Source organism: Giraffa tippelskirchi, chromosome 2 (genome assembly GCF_054371585.1).
Source record: "Giraffa tippelskirchi isolate mGirTip1 chromosome 2, T2T-mGirTip1v1.2.pri, whole genome shotgun sequence".
In the NCBI taxonomy this organism is placed as follows: domain Eukaryota; kingdom Metazoa; phylum Chordata; class Mammalia; order Artiodactyla; family Giraffidae; genus Giraffa; species Giraffa tippelskirchi.
In genome coordinates, this window is record NC_137276.1 from 115447962 (window position 1) to 115472712 (window position 24751).

The 24751-nt window shown below is 39.5% G+C and overlaps 1 protein-coding gene across 1 annotated transcript in view; it reads right to left on the minus strand.

Annotated features, from left to right (window-relative positions):
• FMN2 (formin 2) overlaps window positions 1–24751 on the minus strand; it is a 389781-nt gene that overhangs the window by 207292 nt on the left and 157738 nt on the right. The window contains exons 5-6 of the mRNA XM_081574390.1: window positions 19517–21351; window positions 17883–18027 (exon numbers count right to left, since the gene is read on the minus strand). Of these exons, the coding sequence (XP_081430516.1) occupies window positions 17883–18027; window positions 19517–21351 (1980 nt within the window). The remainder of the gene's footprint in view (window positions 1–17882; window positions 18028–19516; window positions 21352–24751) is intronic.

Below are 24751 nucleotides of genomic sequence, written 5' to 3' on the forward strand. Positions count from 1 at the left end.
TTTCTGTAATTTTGCATTTTGGGCCCAGTACCTGAAATGCTCATTCACCTCAACATGGAATATAGGAAAGGGTGCAGATTCTTGAACAACGTGAATTGTAAGTATGGTTAAGATAGCCATGTTCATCCCTTAGACACATCAGCAGTTCCCATGGCCCTTATAAAAAGAGGTCTATAGATATATGAAAAAGATTTTGAAAGTAGAATAAACTGAAACCTTGCTGTCATTGATTTTCTTTGTGGGTATTTTATAAAGATCAGACTTTGACTAGAGAGGGAGATGGGAGGGGGGTTCAGGATGGGGAACACATGTATACCCATGGCTGATTCATGTCAATGTATGGCAAAAACCACTACACTATTATAAAGTAATTAGCCTCCAATTAAAATAAATAAATTTTTTTTTTTTTTAAAGGATCAGACTTTGAAATAAAAACAAGCTTTACGGACTTCGCTGGTGATCCATAGGCTAAGACTCCATGCTCCCAATTCAGGGGCCCCAGGTTCAATCCATGGTCAGGGAACTAGATCCCACATTTCAATTAAGAGTTTGCAAGCCACAACTTAAGAGCCTGTGTGCCACAACTAAGAGCAGGCATGGCCAAATAAATAAATATTTAAAAACAAACTTCAGCCATACTTCGTAGAAAAGGGGGGAAATATTTCTTATCTTTTTAAAAGGGGGAATTTGGTTTGGTCTTATATTTGGGCTGCTTTGCATTTTAGGGAAGACTTAATCTGGAATCCAAAAAGACATTGCTTCTATTTTGCTTTTGGAATTGAGTCCTCTCCAACTACTTGCTTTTTATGCAGCAATATTCAAAAGCAAGCTGGCATTACTATAATATGAAAGTTTGTGCTTAACAAAATCAGCCAAGTGTATCTGGCATTGCCAGGGTAACACTGAAACTTAACTTTCAAAACAACAACAAAATGTTACTTTTTCTCCCCTTAACAGTTCAAAAGATAGAGACTTGTTCCATTTTTATGGAGCCCTATGCTGATCTGGGTTTCAAGAAGTTTGTCTCAACTCAAATTCTAGCTTCCAATGTTGCTTAAAAGCAAGCTGGTTTCATTTTTTGGCACTGGAAAGAAATCAGGAGAAATTCCATCCTAATTAAGAAAAATTAAAATCTTACTTATAACAGTAATTGATAAAACTACAGAAAACCTTAGTAAAAGGGGCCACAAGTAAAGCCACCAACATTATGTAGAAAAGTACAAAAAAAAAGATTCTTTGTGTGTACTCAGAGCTAAGAAATTACAAAGAATCACCTGCCTATGTTTTGTGAAATTTTAATTACATTAGAATAAATTCATGAGAAAAAATATACAAAACCACTCATTACGATCACCTTGCAGATCAAAGAAAAACCTTGTCTACATTCCTACCAACATTCACCTGAAAACACAGTGGTTTTTATGACTGTATGGGAAATGGTGATAGAAAACGTGCCCAACTTCTGCAAAGCCGTGGCTGACCACGCTCCATGAACACTCTTCTTTCTGCTTTCATTCAAGTTCACAGACACCACTGTCAGTACTCTTTCCAACAAATTCTGGGTGGTAATGTTTATCCTGGGTGTGCACGCAAGCTAAGTCACTTCAGTCACGTAGGATTCTTTGTGACCTCATGGACTATAGCCCGACAGGCTCCTCTGTCCACGGGATTCTCCAAGCAAGAAAACTGGAATGGGTTGTCATGCCCTTTTTCAGGGGATCTTCTTGACCCAGGGATCGAACCCACATCTTTTATGTCTCCAACATTGATAGGTGGGTTCTTTACCACTAGTGCCACCTGGGAGCCTCATGTTTATGCTAGAGCTTCCTAAAATGTTTCCTACAACTTGATATTTTGAAGTCACTTTTCCTACCTAGTTAAAATTTATCAGTTATAAAAGAATAGGCATTTTGTTCACTTAATCCTGGCACAGTGTCATAGAAAACAATTTAATACAACCACCAAACTTATATTTTTTTGATTTTGAGGCTAAACATATATTAACAGTACAATGGTACCATAATTAGCAGCGCATTAAGTCCCACTTCTTCTATAGAGGCATCATTAAGAAATCAGCAGTTTGGGGTCTGAGTTCACTCTCTTCATGTGTGTAAAGGGTAAGAGATGACAGTTCCCAGGAGTACATTATTCTTCATGCATCATGTACCACTGCACATGGTGGGGGGTGTTACTGAAGGGGCCAGGAGAATCAATCTTAGCTTATGCACTGAAGTTTAGGTTTAATGATGCAAATCTCCTCTGCCACACATCTGTTCAATATACAAGTTAAAAACACACAGGGACTTAGATTTTGCTCTCAATCCTCTTTCATATGTAAGGACTTGAGGGAAAAAAAATCCTTTGAAGCTTCCACTAGTACAGGCAGTAATCCAGTTTATAGTCAGAGTTAAGTTGGACCATAAAGAAGGCTGAGTGCTGAAGAATTGAGGATTTCAAACTGAAGGGCTGGAAAAGACTCTTGCGAGTCCTTTGGACTGAAAGGAGATCAAACCAGTCAATCCTAAAGGAAATAAACCCTGAATACTCATTGGAAAGACTGATGTTGAAACTGAAGCTCCAATACTTTGGCTACCTGATGTGAAGAGCCGACTCATTAGAAAAGACCCTGATGATGGGAAAGATTAAAGCAGGAGGAGAAGGGGATGACAGAGGATGACATGGTTGGATGGCATCACCAACTCAATGGACAAGAGTTTGAGCAAACTCTGAGAGATAGTGAAGGACAGGGAAGCCTGGCGTGCTGCAGTCCATAGGGTCATAAAGAGTTGGACACAACTTAATGACTGAACAACAAACCAATAGTGGACATAACCTTCATAAACACAGCAGATGCATCCTCTGGGGGCTCTGTTACTGTCCTAAAGTGTTCAAGGGAAGGTCAGTGGGTCTTCTAGAGGGCTTTTCATTATATTCCCAGGGTTCATGTTCCTAAAGAGAAAAATCACAGTCCATATCTTTATGGACTTCATCAAAGGAAGAAAGAGATAAATTTCTCCTTCAGAGATACATAAAATTGTTTTGCTCTGTAAGTTAAAAACAAGCTTATACTTTTGACAATACACTTTCATGGAGGTTTACCTTTAAAAGTTTTCAAGCTTAAAAAATTATCGTTTATCCAGAAAATTATAGCCTGACATGATTATTCTATGGGTAATTGGAGCTACCTGAAAAATATTTACTTTTTCATGTGTGCTTGTGTGTGTTAAGTTGCTTCAGTCATGTCTGACTCTTTGTGACCCTATGGACTATAGTCCTCCAGGCTCCTCTATCCATGGGATTCTCCAGGCAAGAATACTGGAGTACTTTTTCATAAAATTAGATTTTTACTGGTAGTTACATAAATAGGTAGATCAAAGGTGGCAATTCTCACTGAAATCTAGAGCTGTGGCTTCCCCAGACCCTCGACACAGCAGTTACTATCTTTCCTTTAGGTTCTAGCCATCCTAGTGCATGCAAAGGTGTGCCACACGGTGGTTGTGAATTTCATTTCTATTCACATCTTTGCTGATCTATCAATCAGGCTGTGTTGTTTTCATTTCACTGAGCTGTAAGAGTTTATCACATACTCAGGATATTAACTTCTGATCAGGTATGACTTGCAAACACTGTCTCCCATTTTGCAGGTTTTTAAATTTTCTTGTTTATTTTCTTGTTTGTTTATATTGTTTCCAGCACAGATATAGTTCATCTTGATGTTGTCCAACTTTTTATATTTTTCTCGTCATATGTGCTTTTGGAGTCTATCTAAGAAACCACTACACAACCCACGGTCATGAAGATCGACTATGTTTTCTCCTGAGTTTTATAGTTTTAGCTCTTATGTTTATGATCCATTTTGAGTTAACTTTTGTTCATGGTAGAGGTTAAGAGGTACAAATTAACTTTTTGCATGTGGATGTACAGTTGTCTCAGCATCACTTGTGGAAAAATCTTTTCCTTTGCTCTTGAAATATCTCAGTACCATTGTCAAAAATCAATAAACTATATATGTCATTATTTCTGGGCTCTTAATTCTATTCCATTGACAAATAGTCTATCCATATACCCATGCCACACTGTCTGTGATTACTGTGCCTGTGTAATCACTGTGAAACCAGGAAGCGTAAGTCCTTCAACTTTATTCTCCAAGATTGTTCTGAATATTCTGGACCCCTTGTATTTTCACATGAATTTGCAACAACAGCTCATCAGTTTCTGGGAGAGAGAAAGGTAGTTGGGACGTTGTCTAGAACTGTGTCCTATAATCTGTGGAACAATTTGGTGGTGTCTTCTATAAATACAGTGTGTCATTCTGTTTATTGGAATCGACCTTAACTTTCTTTGGGTCTTCTAGTTTTCAATGTATAAGTCTTACACTTCTTTTGTTAAATTTATACCCAAGTATTTTACTTTCTTGATGCTATTATAAAGGAAACTTTTTCACAGTGTTAATTGCTAGTGTCTAAAAATAGAATTGATTTTTGTACACTGACTGTATGACTTTATATCTTGTTCAATCTTCTTGAATTCCTTTATTATTTTTCAAAATAATAGATTTTTTCAGTGGATTCTTTTAGGGTTTTTTTTCATATAAAAGATCATGTCACCTACAAAGAGAAGATAGTTTCAGTTCTTCCATCTCAATCTAGATGTCATTTACATATTTTCTTTTCTTACCCAACTGCCCGACAAGAGCCTCTAACAGACTGTTAAACAGAAGTAGTGAAAACAGACAGCTCCCTCTCGTTCCAGATCTCAGGGCAAAAGTATTCAGTCTTCCACGTGAGCTATGGGTTTTTCACAGACACTCCCCAGCAAGTTGAGGAAGTTCCCTTCTATGCCCAATTTGCTGAGTGTCTCTATCATGAAAGGCTGCAGGATTTTGTCAAATGTTCTTTCTGCATCTATTGAGATGTTCATAGGGCTTTGATCCTTTATGTTGTATATTATAGTAATTGATTTCCATATATGTAATCTCACATTCTTAGGATGAATCCCATTGGCCATGACATGTAATTTTTTATATATGTTGCTGGATTCCATTTGGCAGCATTTGGAGAGAATTTATGTCTGTATTTGTAAAGGATATTGCTCTCTGTACTTTATTCTGTGCCTGATTATGATAGCAAAATGGTCTCACAGAATGAGACAGGATGTGTTCCCTCCTATTTCATTTTTTAAAAAAAGTTTGTGAATGATCAGTGATAATTCTTCAAATGTCTGATATCATTCACCAGTGAAGCCATATGGGACTGAGCTTTTCTTTGTGAGGAGTTTTTAGGGGGTTGTTTTGTCTTTTACTAATTAAGTCTCTACTTTCTACAGACCTATTCAGACTTTCTATTTCTTCCTAAGTCAGTTTTTTTTTTAAGAATCTATCCATTTCATCTAAGTTAACTAATGTGTTGTCATATGATTATTCATGGTACTTATCTTTTTTTATTTCATTAGGTCTGTAGTGATATCTTTTCTTTTTTCCTGATTATAGTAATTTGAATTTTTGTATTTTTCATGGTCCAGCTGAGGGTTTCTCAGTATTGTTATCTTCTCAGAGAATCAACTTTTGGTTACACTTACTTTCTCTATTATTTGTCTATTCTGTTTCATTTATTTCCACTCTAGTGTTAATTATTTCTTTCTACTTGCTTTGGGCTTACTTTGCTTTTCCTTTTCAGTTTTTTAAGGTGGAAGGCAGGATTGATTTCAGATTTTTTAAAATAAGATATTTATAGCTATAAATTTTTCTAAGCACTGATTTAGTTGCATAGTATTAAATATATTTATCATAATAAATATAAATATGAATTACATATAAAATATCTGTTAAGTATATATATTTATATATAGTATAAAAATTTAATATATTGTGATTTCATTCATACTGATCTTGAAGTATTTTCTATTTTTTCTTGTGATTTCTTTTTTGAATCATGTTACTTGAGTTTAGTATTTACAGATCTAAAAATTCCCCCAAATTTCTTTGTTATTGCTTTCTAACTTAATTCCATTATGACCAGAAACCATACTTTGTCTTTCAATAGTTTTAAATTTATTACGGCATTGATCTCAAGTTTATAAAGGCTTGCTTTTGTGTGTCCTAGCACATGGTCCATCCTAGGGAACATTCTGTGTATGTCTGAGCAGTATGTGTGTTCTGCTGATTGGGTGCAATTGCTCCATTCTCTTAAATCTAGTCTGTTTATGCTGTTGTCCAAGTCTTCTAGTTCCTTGTTAACTTTCTGCCTAACTTTTAAACTTTTATTTACCTATTTTTGGCTGTGTTGGGTCTTCAATGCTGTGCACAGGCTTTCTCTAGTTGTGGCGAGTGGGGGCTACTCTCTAGTTGCACACAGGATTCTCATTGCAATGGTTTCTCTTGTTGCAGAGCACAGGCTCTAGAGTGTGCAGGCTTCAGTAGTTGCAGCTTGCAGGCTCCAGAGCAAAAGCACAGTAGTAGTTGTATGCAGGCTTAGCTGCCCCACAGCACATGGGATCTTCCCAGATCCGGAATCAAACCAGTGTCCCCTACACTGCAAGGCAGATTCTTAAACACTGGACCACCAGGGAAGCCCTGCTTAACTTTCCATCCATCACTGAAAGTGGGCTATTAAACTGTTTACATATTATTGATTTCTCCTTTAAATTCTGTCAGTCTTTTCTTCATGTATTGTGGGACACTGTTGATAGATGCCTGTGTTTAGAAATGTTCCTGGCAGACTGACTCTTTTATTATTATGGCATGTCCCTCTTTATCTCTACTAACATTTTTTAAGTCTATATTACCTGGTATCAGTACAGCTACTCCAGCTCTTTTATGGTTGTTTAAAGTTGTTCTTTTTTACTTTCAACATATTTATATCTTTGAATCTGAAGTATGTCTCTTCTTTACTTAGATTTCTTTTTATCCAATCTGATAATGTCTGCGTTTTGAGTGGATTCTTTAATACATTCACAGTTAACGTTATTATCCATATGGCTGAACTTACAACTGCTATTTTTCATTGTGTTTTCTATATATCTTGAGTCTTTTCTGTTTCTCTATTCTTCCCTTATTGTCTTTTGTAATGGATGGATTTGTGTCTTAGTGGTCGTTCAAGGGCTTACAATATTTATTTTAAATATCAGAATTTATATTTATATTGACTTAATTCCAGAAATACAGGAACTTTACTCCTCTATAGCTTCATTCACTCCCCACATTTTTACATTATTACTGTTATACACACTGTGTCTTATACACACTGTGTATTATACACATTTCTATAGGGTATAAACTGTTATAATTAATTTATATAATCATAGAAGTTGAGAGGAGAGAAATACATTTCTATTGTTACATTAACCTACTCATTTATCCTTTATTGTTCTCTTCACTCTTTTCTGTATATGCACACCCCACACGGTGTCACTCTGACTCCAATACAGCTTTTGTTCCTACTAGTTTCCTTTGTTCTCAAATATATTTCATTTCTGGATGTCACAGGCTCAACAACATGCATACTGTTTTACGCAGTTATTTTAAAGTCTGTCAGAAGAATCAAGGAGAAGAAGTACACAGCTATATTATATTTTATATAGATGAAAATTGTGTTTACCAATGATGTGTGTGTGTGAACACATGTGTCTTCTGTAATTTACCTTCACATTGAAGAACACTCTTTAGTGTCAGAAGGCAGGTCTGTTAGCAACTAATTCTCAGTTTCGATTCTCTGAAGATGCCTCTATTCCACTTTCATATATGAATGCTTGTTTTGCTAGATGAAAGGTCTCAGTTTTCTGCTTTCATTTCAGTATCTGAATGACGTTGCACTGCCTTTTGGCCTCTGTTACTTCTGATAAGCTTGCTTCTGATATTCCTGGCGTTTCCTTGTATGTGATGAGTTATTTCTCTCTCACTGCTTTCAAGATTCTTCCTTTATCTTTGGCTTTCAACATTTTGACTAAGATATAACTGAGATCTCTTTGTATTTGCCCACTTGAAGTTCACTAAACTTAGATGTGTACATTAGTGTTTTTTTTTTTAATCAAATTTAGGAACTTTTCACCCATTACAATTTCATATATTTTTTTCCTATACCTTTTTCTCCCTCGTTTCCTTCCGATACATTTCATGTACATAGATAACTTAATGATACCCCACAATTTTCTGAGGTTTGGACTTCCTTTTTTCTGTTTTTCAGACTACAAAATCTCTACTGATTTATCTTCAATTTGACTGACAGTTTTTTCTGCCATCTGCCAGAAACCAACTGTTTGACCACTTAGTGTTTTTTTGTCATTTTGATTATTGTACTTTTCAACTCCAGAATTTTAAAATAATTTCTCTTTACTGGCATTCTCAATTTAATGAGACAACATCATCATATGTTCCTTTATTTTTAGAAATCATTTTCTTCAGTTTTCTGGAGACATTTAAAATGGTGCTTTGCCGTACACAAAAATAAACTCAAAATGGATTAAAGATCTAAACATAAGACCAGAAACTATAAAACTCCTAGAGGAAAACGTAGGCAAAACACTCTCCGACATAAATCACAGCAGGATCCTCCATGACCCACCTCCCAGAATATTGGAAATAAAAGCAAAAATAAACAAATGGGACCTAATTAAAATTAAAAGCTTTTGCACAACAAAGGAAACTATAAGCAAGGTGAAAAGACAGCCTTCAGAATGGGAGAAAATAATAGCAAATGAAGCAACAGACAAACAATTAATCTCAAAAATATACAAGCAACTTCTGCAGCTGAATTCCAGAAAAATAAACGACCCAATCAAAAAATGGGCCAAAGAACTAAACAGACATTTCTCCAAAGAAGACATACAGATGGCTAACAAACACATGAAAAGATGCTCAACATCACTCATTATTAGAGAAATGCAAATCAAAACCTCAATGAGGTATCATTTCACACCAGTCAGAATGGCTGCTATCCAAAAGTCTACAAGCAATAAATGATGGAGAGGGTGTGGAGAAAAGGGAACCCTCTTACACTGTTGGTGGGAATGCAAACTAGTACAGCCACTATGGAGAACAGTGTGGAGATTCCTTAAAAAACTGGGAATAGAACTGCCATACGACCCAGCAATCCCACTACTGGGCATATACACCGAGGAAACCAGAATTGAAAGAGACGCGTGTACCCCAATGTTCATCGCAGCACTGTTTACAATAGCCAGGACATGGAAGCAACCAAGATGTCCATCAGCAGATGAGTGGATAAGGAAGCTGTGGTACATATACACAATGGAATATTACTCAGCCATTAAAAAAAAATACATTTGAATCGGTTCTACTGAGATGGATGAAACTGGAGCCCATTATACAGAGTGAAGTAAGCCAGAAAGAAAAACAACAATACAGTATACTAATGCATATATATGGAATTTGAAAGATGGTAACGATAACCCTATATGCGAGTCAGAATAAGAGACACAGATGCATGGAACAATTTTATGGACTCTGAGGGAGAAGGTGAGGGTGGGACGTTCTGGGAGAATAGCATTGAAACATGTATATTATTGTATGTGAAACAGAACACCATTCCATGTTCGATGCATGAGACAAGGGCTCAGGGCCGGGGCAATGGGATGACCCAGAGGGATGGGATGGGGAGGGAGGTGGGTGGGGGGTCCAGGAAGGGGAACACATGTAAACCCATGGCTGATTCATGTCAATGTATGGCAAAAACTATTACAATATTGTAAAGTAATTAGCCCCCAACTAAAATAAATAAATTTATTAAAAAAAAAAAAAAAAAATGGTGCTTTGAAATTCATTTCTGTTAGATACAACATCTCGGCCCCCATGAAAGAAGTTTCTTTTATTTATTTATTTATAAATTTATTTATTTTAGTTGGGGGCTAATTACTTTACAATATTGCAATAGTTTTTGCCATACATTGACATGAATCAGCCATGGGTTTACATGTGTTCCCCTTCCTGGACCCCCCACCCACCTCCCTCCCCATCCCATCCCTCTGGGTCATCCCATTGCCCCGGCCCTGAGCCCTTGTCTCATGCATCGAACATGGAATGGTGTTCTGTTTCACATATGATAATATATATGTTTCAATGCTATTCTCCCAGAACGTCCCACCCTCACCTTCTCCCTCAGAGTCCATAAAATTGTTCTATGCATCTGTGTCTCTTATTCTGTCTCGCATATAGGGTTATCGTTACCATCTTTCAAATTCCATATATATGCATTAGTATACTGTATTGTTGTTTTTCTTTCTGGCTTACTTCACTCTGTATAATGGGCTCCAGTTTCATCCATCTCAGTAGAACCGATTCAAATGTATTTTTTTAATGGCTGAGTAATATTCCATTGTGTATATGTACCACAGCTTCCTTATCCATTTGTCTGCTGATGGACATCTAGGTTGCTTCCATGTCCTGGCTATTGTAAACAGTGCTGCGATGATCTCAAAAATATACAAGCAACTTCTGCAGCTGAATTCCAGAAAAATAAACGACCCAATCAAAAAATGGGCCAAAGAACTAAACAGACATTTCTCCAAAGAAGGCATACAGATGGCTAACAAACACATGAAAAGATGCTCAACATCACTCATTATTAGAGAAATGCAAATCAAAACCACAATGAGGTACCATTTCACACCAGTCAGAATGGCTGCTATCCAAAAGTCTACAAGCAATAAATGCTGGAGAGGGTGTGGAGAAAAGGGAACCCTCTTACACTGTTGGTGGGAATCCAAACTAGTACAGCCACTATGGAGAAGAGTGTGGAAATTCCTTAAAAAACTGGGAATAGAACTGCCATATGACCCAGCAATCCCACTGCTGGGCATATACACCGAGGAAACCAGAATTGAAAGAGACGCGTGTACCCCAATGAAAGAAGTTTCTGTTGCCCGTTTGTTTGTATCTCTGTATGTAGATCACACTTTTTTGTTTCTCTGTATGTCTCATTTGGGTTTCCCAGGTGATTCAGTGGTAAAGAATCGACCTGTCAAACAGGAAACACGGGTTCGATCCCTGGGTCAGGAAGATCCCCTAGAGAAGGAAATGGCAACCCACTCCAGTATTGTTGCCTGGGAAATCCCATGGACAGAGGGACCTGACAGGCTATACTCCATGGGTTTGCAAAGAGTCGGACATGACCTAGCAACTAAAACAACAAACAACAACATGTCTCATTTACTGTTGTTGAAAACTGGACATTTCAGATAATATATTAGAAGCTCTGGGTACAGACCTGTCTCTCCTGGCCCCAGAACTTACTGTCTTTGTGTTTGCTTGTTCATTTGCTCAGTGACATGGCTGTACTGCCTTGGGGAAGTCTGTCCCTGAGGCAATGTGCAACCTGACCTTACTGCACATGCTCTTCTCCTTGTTTTTATCTAAAGCAAAAGCTAAAGAGTGTGCTTCTGCTCCCTTAACCACTTAAAGCTTTCCTCTTAACCATTTTGTGGGTGAGAGGCATTTACAGAATTTCTCCCCACACTGAGCCAGGAACTAGTAACTTTGATTTTCTCTAATCATTCCTGAGAAGGTGCAGCCTGGGGCATGCACACAGCTTTCTGATTCAGGTATAACTGACTTTATTTTTAAGCCTGGCTTAGGATTCTTCCCCGGGTAATGTTTGCACAAAGGTGTGTTTAAGAGTCTCGTGCAAGGAAGATTCCACTTGGTTCTGATGAAGCTGTATGAGGTTTGGGGACACTGTTCAAGTACCCTGTGTCCTTGCCCTGATGGCTCCTGAGCAGAGGCAATGTGCACAGCTTTCCCGACCTCTAGAGCTGACTATGATCCCCAGACAACCCTTCTCAGATGCTTCCTTAGTTCTCCATGCTTGCCTGAAACAGAGCTTCTGCAAGAGGACTGAAGAAAGTAGAAATGCTGGCTTCCTGCCTCCCCCCAGGGCAGAGCCACAGTCACAGACAGAGCCGCGGGTGCACACACCCTGTGATTGGAATGGAGCCGCTCAGGGCTCAGATGCCATGGGTCTGAATTTCAGGAAATTTTCTTGAGTGGGTGTTTCTCCCTCTCCTCTATGCCTTGAGGACAGTTTCCAGAGGCTTTAGATAAGTATTTTTGTTACAATTCTCACCAGTAAAATTGCTGTTTTACTGGAAGAGGACCTGCCAAGCTGCTTGTCTGTTGGTCCAGAAGGTCCAACTTCAAAGAAATTTTTAACATGATATTTCAGATGGAGTTTCAAGTTACAAATTTAGTAATTTTAAAAATTCACTTATTAACATAATCAAAAACAGCAGATATATTAGATATTTTCCATTATGCACATAGTTTTGAAAAGGAAACATACACTTATTTATTTGTTGCTGTTGTTCAGTCACTAAGTCGTGTCCAACTCTTTGCAACCCCATGGACTACAGCATGCCAGGCTTCCCTGTCCTTCACTATCTCCCAGAGTTTGCTCAAATTCATGGCCATGGAGTTGGTGATGCTATCTAACCATCTCATCCTCTGCTTCCCTCTTCTCCTTTTGCATTCAACCTCCACCAGCATCAGGGTTTTTTAAGTTTTAAATTAAAAAAACTAGAGATACCAACAAGAAAGTTAATTTTTCTTCTAAGTCTTAAATTTGTGTCCACAAATAATGGGGAACATTTTTCAGCTTAGGTCACAGGAAGTACCCTGGGAACAACCAGTCTACTGTCAGCAGCATCATTTCTGCTCTCTCGGGTACCCCAGAATCCTGTTGCTGTCCATGGTACAGAAACATACATTCCACTATGTAGCACCAAGACAACAAAATTAACTTCGGGCCTAACTTATCTCAGTTCTCATTCATATGTCCAATGAGGGGGTTCAGGATGGGGAACACATGTAAACCCATGGCTGATTCATATCAATGTATGGCAAAAACCACTAAAATATTGTAAAGTAATTAGCCTCCAACTAAAATAAACAAATTAATAAAAAAAAAAAAAAAGAAAAGAAAAATCTAAAGACTTTTGCTGGAGGATGAGAAGGACACACATTCAGTGATGGGAAATGACTGTCAACAGTCCACACCCACAGCCCTGAAACTGCCAGACAGGAGCTTCTCGAACACAGAAGCCTGCTGCTCTACTGCCTGATTTCTTAGGGTTTTAAACAAGATGCAAGGTTAATCCTTGCTCATGGTGCTGTTTTCCAAATCCAACACTTATTCCTCTGTACAAGGCCCACTTCCAGCCTCATCTCCTCTCACAGCCACATCCTAAGTCCAGAAACTCACACTGTTCAAGAGTCCTGATTGCAGGCAGTGCCCACTGTGACAGAACTGGTCAGTGCTGGCTCTCAAGGGAAGCCCCAAGGACCTCTGTGTTCTCCCTGGCATGGCTGCCACTTGTCTCTGCTGTACTCCCAGTTCCAATGGATAAACTCTGTTCCCATTGGGTCAAGAAAGGATGCAATGCTGAACATAACTGGTGTCCCCCCTTCCCTTCAGTTTCCTGTGTTCTCCACACCTGATAAAACACTCTCCCATCATCTGATCAAAGTCTTCCCTCCCTTAGGCATAGATGAGTTTTAGTTTCCCACAGATAATCATATAACATAATGTGAATCTTAAGTATATTTTCCAAACCCTTTTTTCAATGTCAATGTATCATAATAAACACCCCAGCGGTTAAAACTTAATACCCTTTTCTAATATACCTAGACCAACAAAATCTTAATATCATCATAGTATATAAATACAAAGTCCCAAAGAATTTAACTTCAACATCATGATTAAATCTTCACAATTCAAAGGACAATCAAATATAATTTTCCTAGTACATCTAGCAAGGTCATGGATCATTACCCTAATTATATTTCCTTTTTATTATGCCATTTGGCATTCTGTTTTTTAGCCATATGTTTAGAAATGCAAAAATAATATTTTGACTAAAAAAATTTTAAACAATGGTTATTATTGTTGCATTCTTTGAATTGACTGGGTATGCTCTACAAATAGTTTTAGGAAAAGCATCTCCAAAAATATAATGTATCTTTCAACACCTAAAGCAAATCTAGAATCCACAATATGTATGTTCATCTAACTATAGCTTTGTATTTCGATGTGAGGCTTGCAATAGAAATACATTATTAAAAGCAGATACTAAGCTAAAGGTTACAAAGTACTAAATGCTTATGATGTATTCCCCAAAACAGATCTAAATTGTCTTGTTACAATTGGTATTTCAGATATTATTTTAGGTCTAAGAGACAAATAGAACCATCCAATCAAAACACAGCCTTGCCATGCTACAAGAAAACTTAACACCAATACAAACAACTAGGCCTGTCAAATTATCATGCAGGCCATCAGCCTGTGAACACTGAAATATCCACTGACACTGATATCCATAAAAATATGATAAAACATATTTTTAAATCTAAAGATAAAGATTTGGGGTTAGTAAAAGTAAGGCACAGGGACTTCCCTCGTGGTCCAGTGGATAAGAATTTGCCTACCAATCCAGGTTCACTCCTTGGTCTGGGAAGATCACACATGCCACGGAGCTACTAAGCCTGTACACAACCATGGAGCCCATGCACAAGGATGGACTGAGTTGATGTGAGGCTGCAGAGACAGTGGCAGCAGAGGGTAAACTGCACCCACACGCCTGCAGTCTCCCTGGCTGCCATGTTTCTATTGTTACTATTACTACTGCTGAAGCTGCTGCTGCTACTGTGTTTCCCAAAATATATTTTCTCAGCAACTCACTTGACATTGGATTAACTAGAAACTTCTTTTTGAGGAAATTTTTACTGTCAAAATTATTCCAGTGTATATCCTCTCACTTTCCTGCTCATAAGCTCAGTCAAACTTAATCTTTAATTGGACATGAAGATCTTGAAGTGGCTTAGGATAACTCAACATTAACAGTCACTGAGCTCGCCTGTGAGTGGCAGGACACGGGTCACGTGTAGTCTCTCTAGATGGTTTCTTAAAAACTTTAAAAATGGACAGGTTTGTGTGTGTGTAATGTGTCAAACAGGGGCCTCAGGCGACACTGGTTTTTTCCATCTTCCTCTTGATTCCTTGGGAGTTGGGGCTGCTGTTGTGCCAAATCAGCAGGTTGATGTTTAATTCTGACCTGGAAGCATCACACTCATTTGTTAAAGGAGAACTAGGTGAAATAACAGTCTGATAAACTCCCTGTACCTTCTCAGCAAATCTCCTTATGTTTTCATAACCACAATGAAGATGGGCGAGTTAAGACATCAGCACAGAACTGAAACACAGGTGCCATGAGGAAAAATGAAAGGCTCTGTCTTGAGTTACTCGGGGGAGAAAGGATTGAGAAATACAGACACTCCATACTGTTGCCACTCGGCACCCACAGAGCATCCTCTTTCTCATCATGCCACACAGCAAGGTGTCCACCGAAGAAACCTCCATTACCACATTGAAGATGTGTTTTCTGAGAGTTATTAAAGGCCAGAACATTCAGCCACACTCTTAGTTTCAAGAAGACAACAGATCACAAAAAATATTTAAGCTATTTTGAAGTATTTAAAGAAAACCGGAATTCTTAGCTTCCATCACATATGAGAATAGCTTGAAACACTTTCATAAAACCACATCACAGCATTAATGGCTACTAATTTCACTGGAAATGAATGTCTGCATATAATAAGGAGAACCACTTTTTAACAGTTTGAACTGTTCATGTCTACGTACATCCAGATATTTTTCAATAGTAAATATTGCAGTGCTGCACGAGCTTAGGGTGGTTGCATCCATGGATATGGAACCATACAGAGGGACCCCAAGTACAAAGGACTGACTCTAATTTATATGGAGATTTTCAGCTCCTCAGAGGGCTGGCACCCTTGACCCGATGTTGCCTGCATCCAGAAAATATGTTTTCCTTAAACAAAATTTTAAATTAGATGGAAATTTTAAAGTATATAGAATGGATAGCTTTTTCTTTCAAACACAACATAGTTAAATAAAACTAGCTTTCTTCAGCCATATAACTGTTTGTAGTAGATTGGTCTCTCACCAACACATCAAGGAAAAAAAAATACTTTTCCTTCCAGAAACAAATCTGAAAAGCAGGGCTGAGAACTAGACCCTGGCCAAGAAGATGCTGACAAGCTCATTGGAAGTCAGGATGGAGACGGGTCCACAAACTGTCTTTAAGCTGAAGGTCAACAGCTGCATCACCACCAATGGGTACAAATGATAACCCTGGCAAAGGTTTGTCCCCATGGTTTATGGAACAGGCTCATGACAGGGTGAGACAACTGTGCTGAGATGATGCTCCACTCAGATATGCAGCTTGCATGCAAGGAGGCATCTCATGCCAACTAGCTGAGGTTGCTGTCTTCATGATTTGGACATAATCTCATTTCAGGAGGCTTAAAAACTGAACACGATGTCAAAGAAATCATAAAATCCTATACTTTCAGGCATTATGAGACAGCTTCCTTATTTACGTTCATTTAACAAAGAAAAGGCAGTGATGCAAGGCAGGGAGGGCAAGAATTTCATCCCATAAAATAAATGTCCCACGTCATTCCTGTCTACTTGATAGGTGATGGCCCTGATGCCCAGCCCTCCATGGCGTCTATGCTGCCCTGCCCATATTCCTCACCTAAACAGCTTTTCCATCACCAGTACGGTCCACGAGAAGAGACACGATGACTCAGTCTATGCGTCCTATATACAAAGATGCTGTGGGAAAGATTTTCAGACTATTTACCTCTGCCAGAAAAAATGTGGTTCTTCATTTACCTTTATTCCATGACAGAGCCACCTTGAAGAAATTGATTATTGTCAGATAAGTGATTTTCTGGCTTTAATCATTATCAGGAATAGTCATGGGTATGTATAAAGTCCTCCTCCTCCAGTTGCCTGGTTTATTTGCAGAACAAATGTTTATTCAGTGCCTACAAGGTGCAGGTTTACCATTGTTTCTGATCTAAAGTCACCAGCAACCAGCTGTGTCACAATAAATGGTTCTGAAAAATTCACTGTGTCACATTTGAGTTTGCATCACTGTTAGAGCAATAGAGACACATGGGGTGAGTCTGAAATGAATACAGATGAAAACAACTCTGGGTCAGATGTCTAGCTACAACTTCCAGGCGAGAGCAAAAGTTCATAGGACCATATCACCCCTCAGTTTTCACTCATCTGGGGAGGCTGTGCCAGGAGAGTTCTGAGGCTTCAGACCTCAATTATCTTTCTTTCACCCAAAAAGAGAGCTGCTACCACCCCTCTTCAGGGTGAAAGATGCACACCAACAGCAGTGCCTTCCTTCTGAGCTCATTGTTCTGGGCTTTACTATACTTTCCTGAATGGCTGCCTTGAGAGATATACAAAATTATTTCATGATCAAGGCCACTCTGTGGACCAGTGGGAAAATATTGTATGAAACTGTTTTCTTCCAAATGCACTTTTCTTTCTCTCTAGGACTCAAGTGTCACAGGATGCATCAAAGGATCTAACACACAATGGAGATGCTGGAACTGGATACAAGAGTCTCTTCTCCATGTCAAGTTCAAGGTGACTATTTAGCTAGGTTCTACAGGGCATCCACTCAAGTGTTAAAATAGGAACAAAATACCAAACACATGATTGGTTACTAAGGACTGGATTTCTTGCTTGATTTCCAGTTTGTTTCTAGACAACTAATTATAAAAGCAAGCAATTGCTAAAATCTTGGAAATATGGATCCTTGGGCTACAAATCAAATAGTCAGAACATGATCACTTGGTGGAGATAATTATTTGCTGTTCTATCTGGGAAAGTCTTACTTAACCTCATGTTCTAAAATGCTAACCCCTGCTATCTGCTTACAGACTGTGGAGGGGACACAGCCCTGAAAATGGTGTCAAAGTTTTTCTCCAGTGAAAGTTCACACTTATGCCCAAAATACTGTCCAATTTCAGAAAACATATGAATACTCACTTGCTTAGCCTTGGTCTTTGTGATGGTGTCAGAAATGGGTTTCTTCCTTTCCTTGACAGTAGATTTAGAAAACAATTCCTCAAATTCATGACAGTCTATGGATGGCTCTTCAATTTTTTCCCAAATAAGTGAAGCACTGGAGTCTCTAAAGTTAAGCAAAAACCCATGAGAGAGCTGTCAAACTGGACTGCAGGGACAGGAGGACACAGGCACCAGAGGGGCAAGGAGAGGATGAACGGAAGTTGGGGATGGGGGAGATGCTCTTTTCTGTAAGGTCAGCACTTGTTTAATCAACCAACATGATGAGAAACAGCACCAATACAGGATGAAACTCTTGCCTAGAAAGGAATTCTTTCTAGGCATTTCCAAGATTTCTCAGTCATCAAGTCATTGTATAAAACATGTAAGAACCCTTTTCAGTATGGCTCTCCAGGCAAGAAATGTCTGTTATCTCACATTCCAACCTGACCCATAAGTTCCGTGGGTTAAAAATAAACCACTTTCTGCCTACAGAGTGCCATTTCTGTCTCCCTACCACTGTCCAGCACTCATGTCATCTGACTCCTCAGTGACCACAGAGACAGGTAGTACCACCTGAAAATGAAGGTCCATTTTAAAAAGCAAAACAACAAAATAAAAGAACTTCATATAATACATATGGAAAAAATAAGTTTGGAGCACGGCTGGAAATGATGCTGCAGCAATTGTAAGTGACCTGGCAAAGCACTCAGAGAATGAACAGCAAAGTTAGAAGCAGTCAAAATAGACCCTCCACTATGATTCAGAGAAGAGAAAATAATTATAAGAAATGAAGATGAGTCTAGTAAATATCCTGTTTCTAAATCTGTGCCATATCACACACAGCCACAAATTCAAAGTCATGAGAACTTGGGATAAGAAAGTCCAGGGGAAATTTAAAGGGCATGTTTTCTCTGGCACCATCCCAGGGCTCAGGAAACCAGCTTACAGACCACCCATGGGTAAGTAATACACCAGCAGCAAACCTGCTGGGAGGCATTCTTTTATAAATATCATATCTTTCATAAAAGTCAGGTAAGTCTGTGATTTTATGACCTCACAGTGTTGCAAATCATCTATAGAAGTGCCATGAAATGGTCAGACCTAAATCATTTCACACACAGGGTGAAATCCACACATGTGGATTTTTGCATATCACTTTTCTGAATAGTAAAACAAGACCATGCCTTCAAAAGGATGCAGAACACATCCTCGAGGGTTTGTCTGTTTAACGATTTGATTTACTTTTATAAGTTATGTGTCAGAGTGAGGCTTTGCAACAAGGCAACAGCTCACGTAGGCTAAGAAAGATCTATCCATCCATCCTTAAAAGGTCGATTAAAAACTAAATATGTTGAGGTTTGACAGAAAACAACAAAATTCTGTAAAGCAATTATCCTTCAATTAACAAATTAGTTAATTAATTAAAAAACTATATAGACAGAAATGTGTAAGTTGATACACATGATTTATCACTTGGGTACTTCTGGAGAAAAGTCTAAAATTGCTCCACTAAATATTAATGTAAAAATCTATAGACTAGCTTTAGAGTGGTACAGAGAGGAAACCACTCTCCTGTTGACAAATTATGCAAAGAGGAGCCCCGCAGGTGTTACCTTCTACTGTGCAGCTGAATTCTTGTCCAATATAGAGGCTTCATCGGCCGACAAGGCTCTACTGGCTGCTTCCTACTCCCTTTTTCCTGGTTCGTCCCAAATCCAAACAAGCCAAGAGGCAATGGAGGAGGAAGAAAGCCACACACCTGAGGTGTTGGTAAAGTGCTACTCCCAACTTGTCCTGGGAGAGGAAGGCCTGATCCAGGAGTGGGTTGGGGGGGAGGGGTTAGAGGAGGTGGAATCCCCATACCTGGAGGAGGAGGAGGAGGTGGGGCAGGAGGTATTCCTTCACTGGGAAGAGGTGGGGGAGGAGGAATTCCCACCCCAGGAAGAGGGGGGGTGGGGGGAATTCCCAACCCGGGAAGAGGGGGGGCGGGAGGAATTCCCACCCCTGGAAGAGGAGGGGGAGGAGGAATTCCCACCCCGGGAAGAGGGGGGGCGGGAGGAATTCTCACCCCTGGAAGAGGGGGAGGAGGAGGTATTCCCACAGTGGGAAGAGGAGGGGGAGGAGGAATTCCCACACCTGGAAGAGGAGGGGCAGGAGGGATTCCCACCCCGGGAAGAGGGGGGGCGGGAGGAATTCCCACATCTGGAAGAGGAGGGGGAGGAGGAATTCCCACACCAGGAAGAGGGGGAGGAGGTGGTATTCCCGTGGTGGGAAGAGGCGGGACGGGAGGAATTCCCACACCTGGAAGAGGAGGGGCAGGAGGGATTCCCACCCCGGGAAGAGGGGGGGCAGGAGGAATTCCCACACCAGGAAGAGGGGGAGGAGGAGGTATTCCCGTGGTGGGAAGAGGGGGGGCGGGAGGAATTCCCACACCTGGAAGAGGAGGGGCAGGAGGGATTCCCACCCCGGGAAGAGGAGGGGCAGGAGGAATTCCCACATCTGAAAGAGGAGGGGGAGGAGGAATTCCCACACCAGGAAGAGGGGGAGGAGGAGGTATTCCCATGGTGGGAAGAGGAGGGGCAGGAGGGATTCCCACCCCAGGAAGAGGGGGGGCGGGAGGAATTCCTACCCAGGGAAGAGGTGGGGGAGGAGGTATTCCCATGGTGGGAAGAGGGGGGGCGGGAAGAATTCCCACCCCAGGAAGAGGGGGGGCAGGAGGAATTCCCACTCTAGGCAAAGGTGGAAGAGCAGGTGGCAGCATCTCTGGACCTAGAGAAGGAGGAGGTGAGAGGCCTGCTGGGCTGGGCAGTGCTGGCCCAGGTGCACCAGGGGTCAGGGGTGCTGGGGAAGCCTCGGCGCCCAGGCCAGGCATCAGAGGGGAGGTCTCTGGAGGCAGAGGTGGTGCAGTGGGGATGTCACAGCCATTTCCAGAGGAGGGGAAAGCAGAGTGCTCCTGGCTGGTTTCAAACCCAGTGTGAAGAGGAGGATGGGAAGGCTGGGATCTGGCCTGTCCATGACTGTCAGACCAGGGGAGGGATGCAGGCGGTGGAGACTGGAGGGACGGCTGTGCATCAAGCTGAACTGATATTCGCCTTGGAGACACGACCAAAGAGATTTCTGAGCAAAACTTGGTCTGAGGTCCCGAAGGCAAGGGCAGCCCCGCTGATTCTCCATGTGTGGTCAAGGGTGGGGGGCCCACCAGTGGGTGCTCCCCAGGAGGAAATGCCAGCACACCACCCTCTTCCATCGGGGATGTCTGGATGGACTTGGCCTGTACAATCCTTTCATATCCGACGTCATTTTCGCCCAACCTGAGTGCTTCCAGACCTCCCTCTAGGGCGGGGTATTGCTTCTCCAGCTCAGCTATCTTGGTCTTCAGATCCTCGATGGTCTGCTCCAGCTGCTGGATGACAGTGGCCTGACCCTCAGACTTCATGTCACTAACTTCCTGGGGGGCAACACAGACATCACAGTTAAACAGAAAATCAGGGATACTCCAAACATCAAAAACTAGCCCTCCCAAACTCAGCAAAATGTATTCATTTGTTACTTTTAAAAGCTCACTCCATGGAAACACATTATTAGTTCTACTATGTGTCCCCTTTCTCTGCCCTTGGATTTCAAAGTGGATTACATAGATGACCATGAGGTCCTAAGGCCTTTCTCTAATTAATCTTCAAATGAAACTGTGGAAGATCAGCACACTCGGTGAAGAGGGAAGCCAAGACTGAGTGACAGACCCACTTAATTTCACCATAGACCACTCTCCTTCTTGCCCAGTAACATCTGCCAAATGAGGACATTTCCTAAAGATATTTTAAATCCTAAGTTTTAAAGTTAATTGCAATTTTTAAAAAGTAATCTCTACAGGAGTCCCCAGTAAAATCATGAGAAATATTTGCAACATCCGCACAAGCATGTATAGGCATGCCTTACGTGCATGTATAAAACTTATATCACACTTACTACAATTCAAATATTTTATTCAAGCCATTTCAGAAAGGGATACCCTTGGTCACCACAATTTATCACAATGGCCAAGAGCAGCTGTGCCCATGTGTGGGTCACCCTCACCCCACATGGTATCTTTCTCTCCCAAAGCATGCCAGCGCAACTGTCAGGGAAAAGGACTTTGGGTAGAGAAAAGGGGAAAGCCCTCTCGGTAAAGTGACTGCCAATAACAGATGAGTAAGAAGAAAAGAGGAGACAGAGGAGTGGGCAGAGAAAAATGAGGAAAGCAGGAATAGGAGAAGGAAGAAGAGGGGACAGACCCCAACTGAGTGAAGCGCAGGTCAGACACCTTATCACACAGGTTCACCTGTCCCCCATCGATGTGGAGATGAGAGGGCCCAGAACTGCTTCTCCAGAGCGTCCAGGGTTTTTCACACAATACTCCAACAGGGGCCAGCATCCATGGCATGAACATATTACTACCTTCCCCACATGGGAGCCAGGCCTGCTCTTAACCTACCAATTGAGAGGTGATACAAAGATGATGCAAAGTATGAAACTAAACTATCCTGCTTGCCAAACGCTAAATCCAAAAAAAGGCTCCACAAAATAAAAAATAACTTACTTTGCTAGTTTTTTAAATTCAAAATAAATATCTAACCCATTTACAGTGGAAAAGCTGCAGACAGACAAGGCAGGAATGGGTATTTACAATAATGAAGCATTTTTGGTGCTATGTGTATATTTATTTAAAATCTTCACAGGTAGTTTCTCTTTGCATGGGGGTAGGGAAGGTATAAAGATAACAGTCTTAATCCTAAACGCATTACTTCTTCTCTAAAAATTCTATATTTTACTACAACATTTCACTTTCTGAACATAAATTATGATGCTTATTAAGAGCAGAATAGAACTTGTAACTTCAAAGACAAGCACCTACACAAGGTACTTATTTCCCTATAATCAAAAAATACCAAATAGCCCTTACTATGAAAGAAAGCTGAAAAGGAAATTAATTTACCTTTTACGTAATAAAGAAATATAAACACTTATTAAACAGGCAAAATTGTGAGAGGCACTTCTATTTATGCATGTGTGTGTGTGTGTGTGTGTATATATATATATATATATATACATATATATATATACATATATGAAATCTAAGTCACCATTTTTCACCAATGTCTATACAAAAAACTAAAGAATTACAATGCATAGGTTGGGAAATCATGCCATATACTCTCTAAATAGTCCATGGTAAAAGAAATAACTATAATAAAATAATTTGTAATATCCTATTTGACCATTGTAGTTAACTTCACTCTCCAATTATGATGCTAGTCAGCAAAAGAAAATCCAACCTAATAAAATTACAAATATTCACTATTTTTGGCTTATGGATTAGTAAAATATATAGATTATTTTCATTTTTCCAGCATAATCTTAAAAGTGACCATTAAGCTTAGATAAGTCTTTACTGAGTTATTCTGGTATGTAAGTAGTGCTCTCATTTTTCCATTTATGTAATGAACATATAAAAAGGCTCCTTGATAAAAGGCATGCAAGTAGTAGATTCTAGAAGTGTTTTCCAAAACTCAATTATTTAAAAAAATTTTTATTGGGATATAGTTGATATACAATATTATATAAGTTTCAGGTGTACAACACAGTGATTCACAATTTTTAAAAAGTTATATTCCATTTACAGTTACTATAAAATATTGCCTATATTCCCTGTGCTGGACTATATATCCTTGCAGCTTATTTTATACATAGTACTTTGTACCTCTTATTCTCTTACAACTATTTTGCAACTCCCCACATCCCTCTCCCCACTGATAATCACTACTCTGTCCTCTGTATGTGTGAGTCTGTTTTTTTTTTTTAGTAAATATACCACATCTTCTTTATGCACTCATCTCTTGATGGAAACTTAGGTTGCTTCCATATCTTGGCAATTGTAAATAATACTGCTATGAACACTGGATGCATGTATCTTTAAAAATTAGTGCTTTCTTGTTTTTTAGATAAATATCCAGGAGTGAAATTGCTGGGTCATATGGTAGTTTTGGTTTTTTGAGAAATCTCCTTACTGTTTTCCATAGGAAACATTCCCACCAACAGGGTTTGTGGGGTCTATTTTCTCCACATTCTCGTCATTCTCTTGTTATTATGTTCTTTTTTTTAACACTTTTATTATTTTATCATTATTTTTAAACTTTTACTGAAATATAGCTGATTTAAAATGTTGCATTAATTTCTTCTGTACAGCAAAGTGACTCAGATATACATATCTCAGCTAGACATATATATATATTTTCTGTTATTTGTGTTCTTTTTGATGATAGCCATTCTGAAGCTGTGAGGTGATATCTCATTGTGGTTTTGATTTTCATTTCTCTGAGGATTTATGACGTTGAGTATCTTTTCATGTGCCTGCTGGCCACCTGTAGGTCATCTTTACAAAAAAAATTCAGGTCATTTGCCTATTTTTAAATTGGAGTGCTTGTTTTTTTTTATGTTGAGTTGTATGAGCTATTTATAGAGTTTGGAAAGTAACCCCTTAGCAGTCATATAATTTGCAAATATTTTCTCCCATTCAATAGATTGTCTTTTTGTTTTGTTGATAGTTTCCCTTGCCATCCAAAGCTTTTAAGATTAATTAGGTCCCATCAGTTTATATTTTATTTCTTTTGATTTAGAAGACAGATCCAAAAATATGTATTGGTATCATTTGTGTCAAAGAGTGTTCTAACTATTTTTACTTCCAGGATTTTTACGGTTTCTGGTCTTATAATTAGGTCTTTAACCATTTTGAGTTTGTGTTTGTATAAGATGCTAGAGAATGTTCTAATTTGATTCCTTTCCATGTAGCTGTACAGTTTTCCCAGCACCAC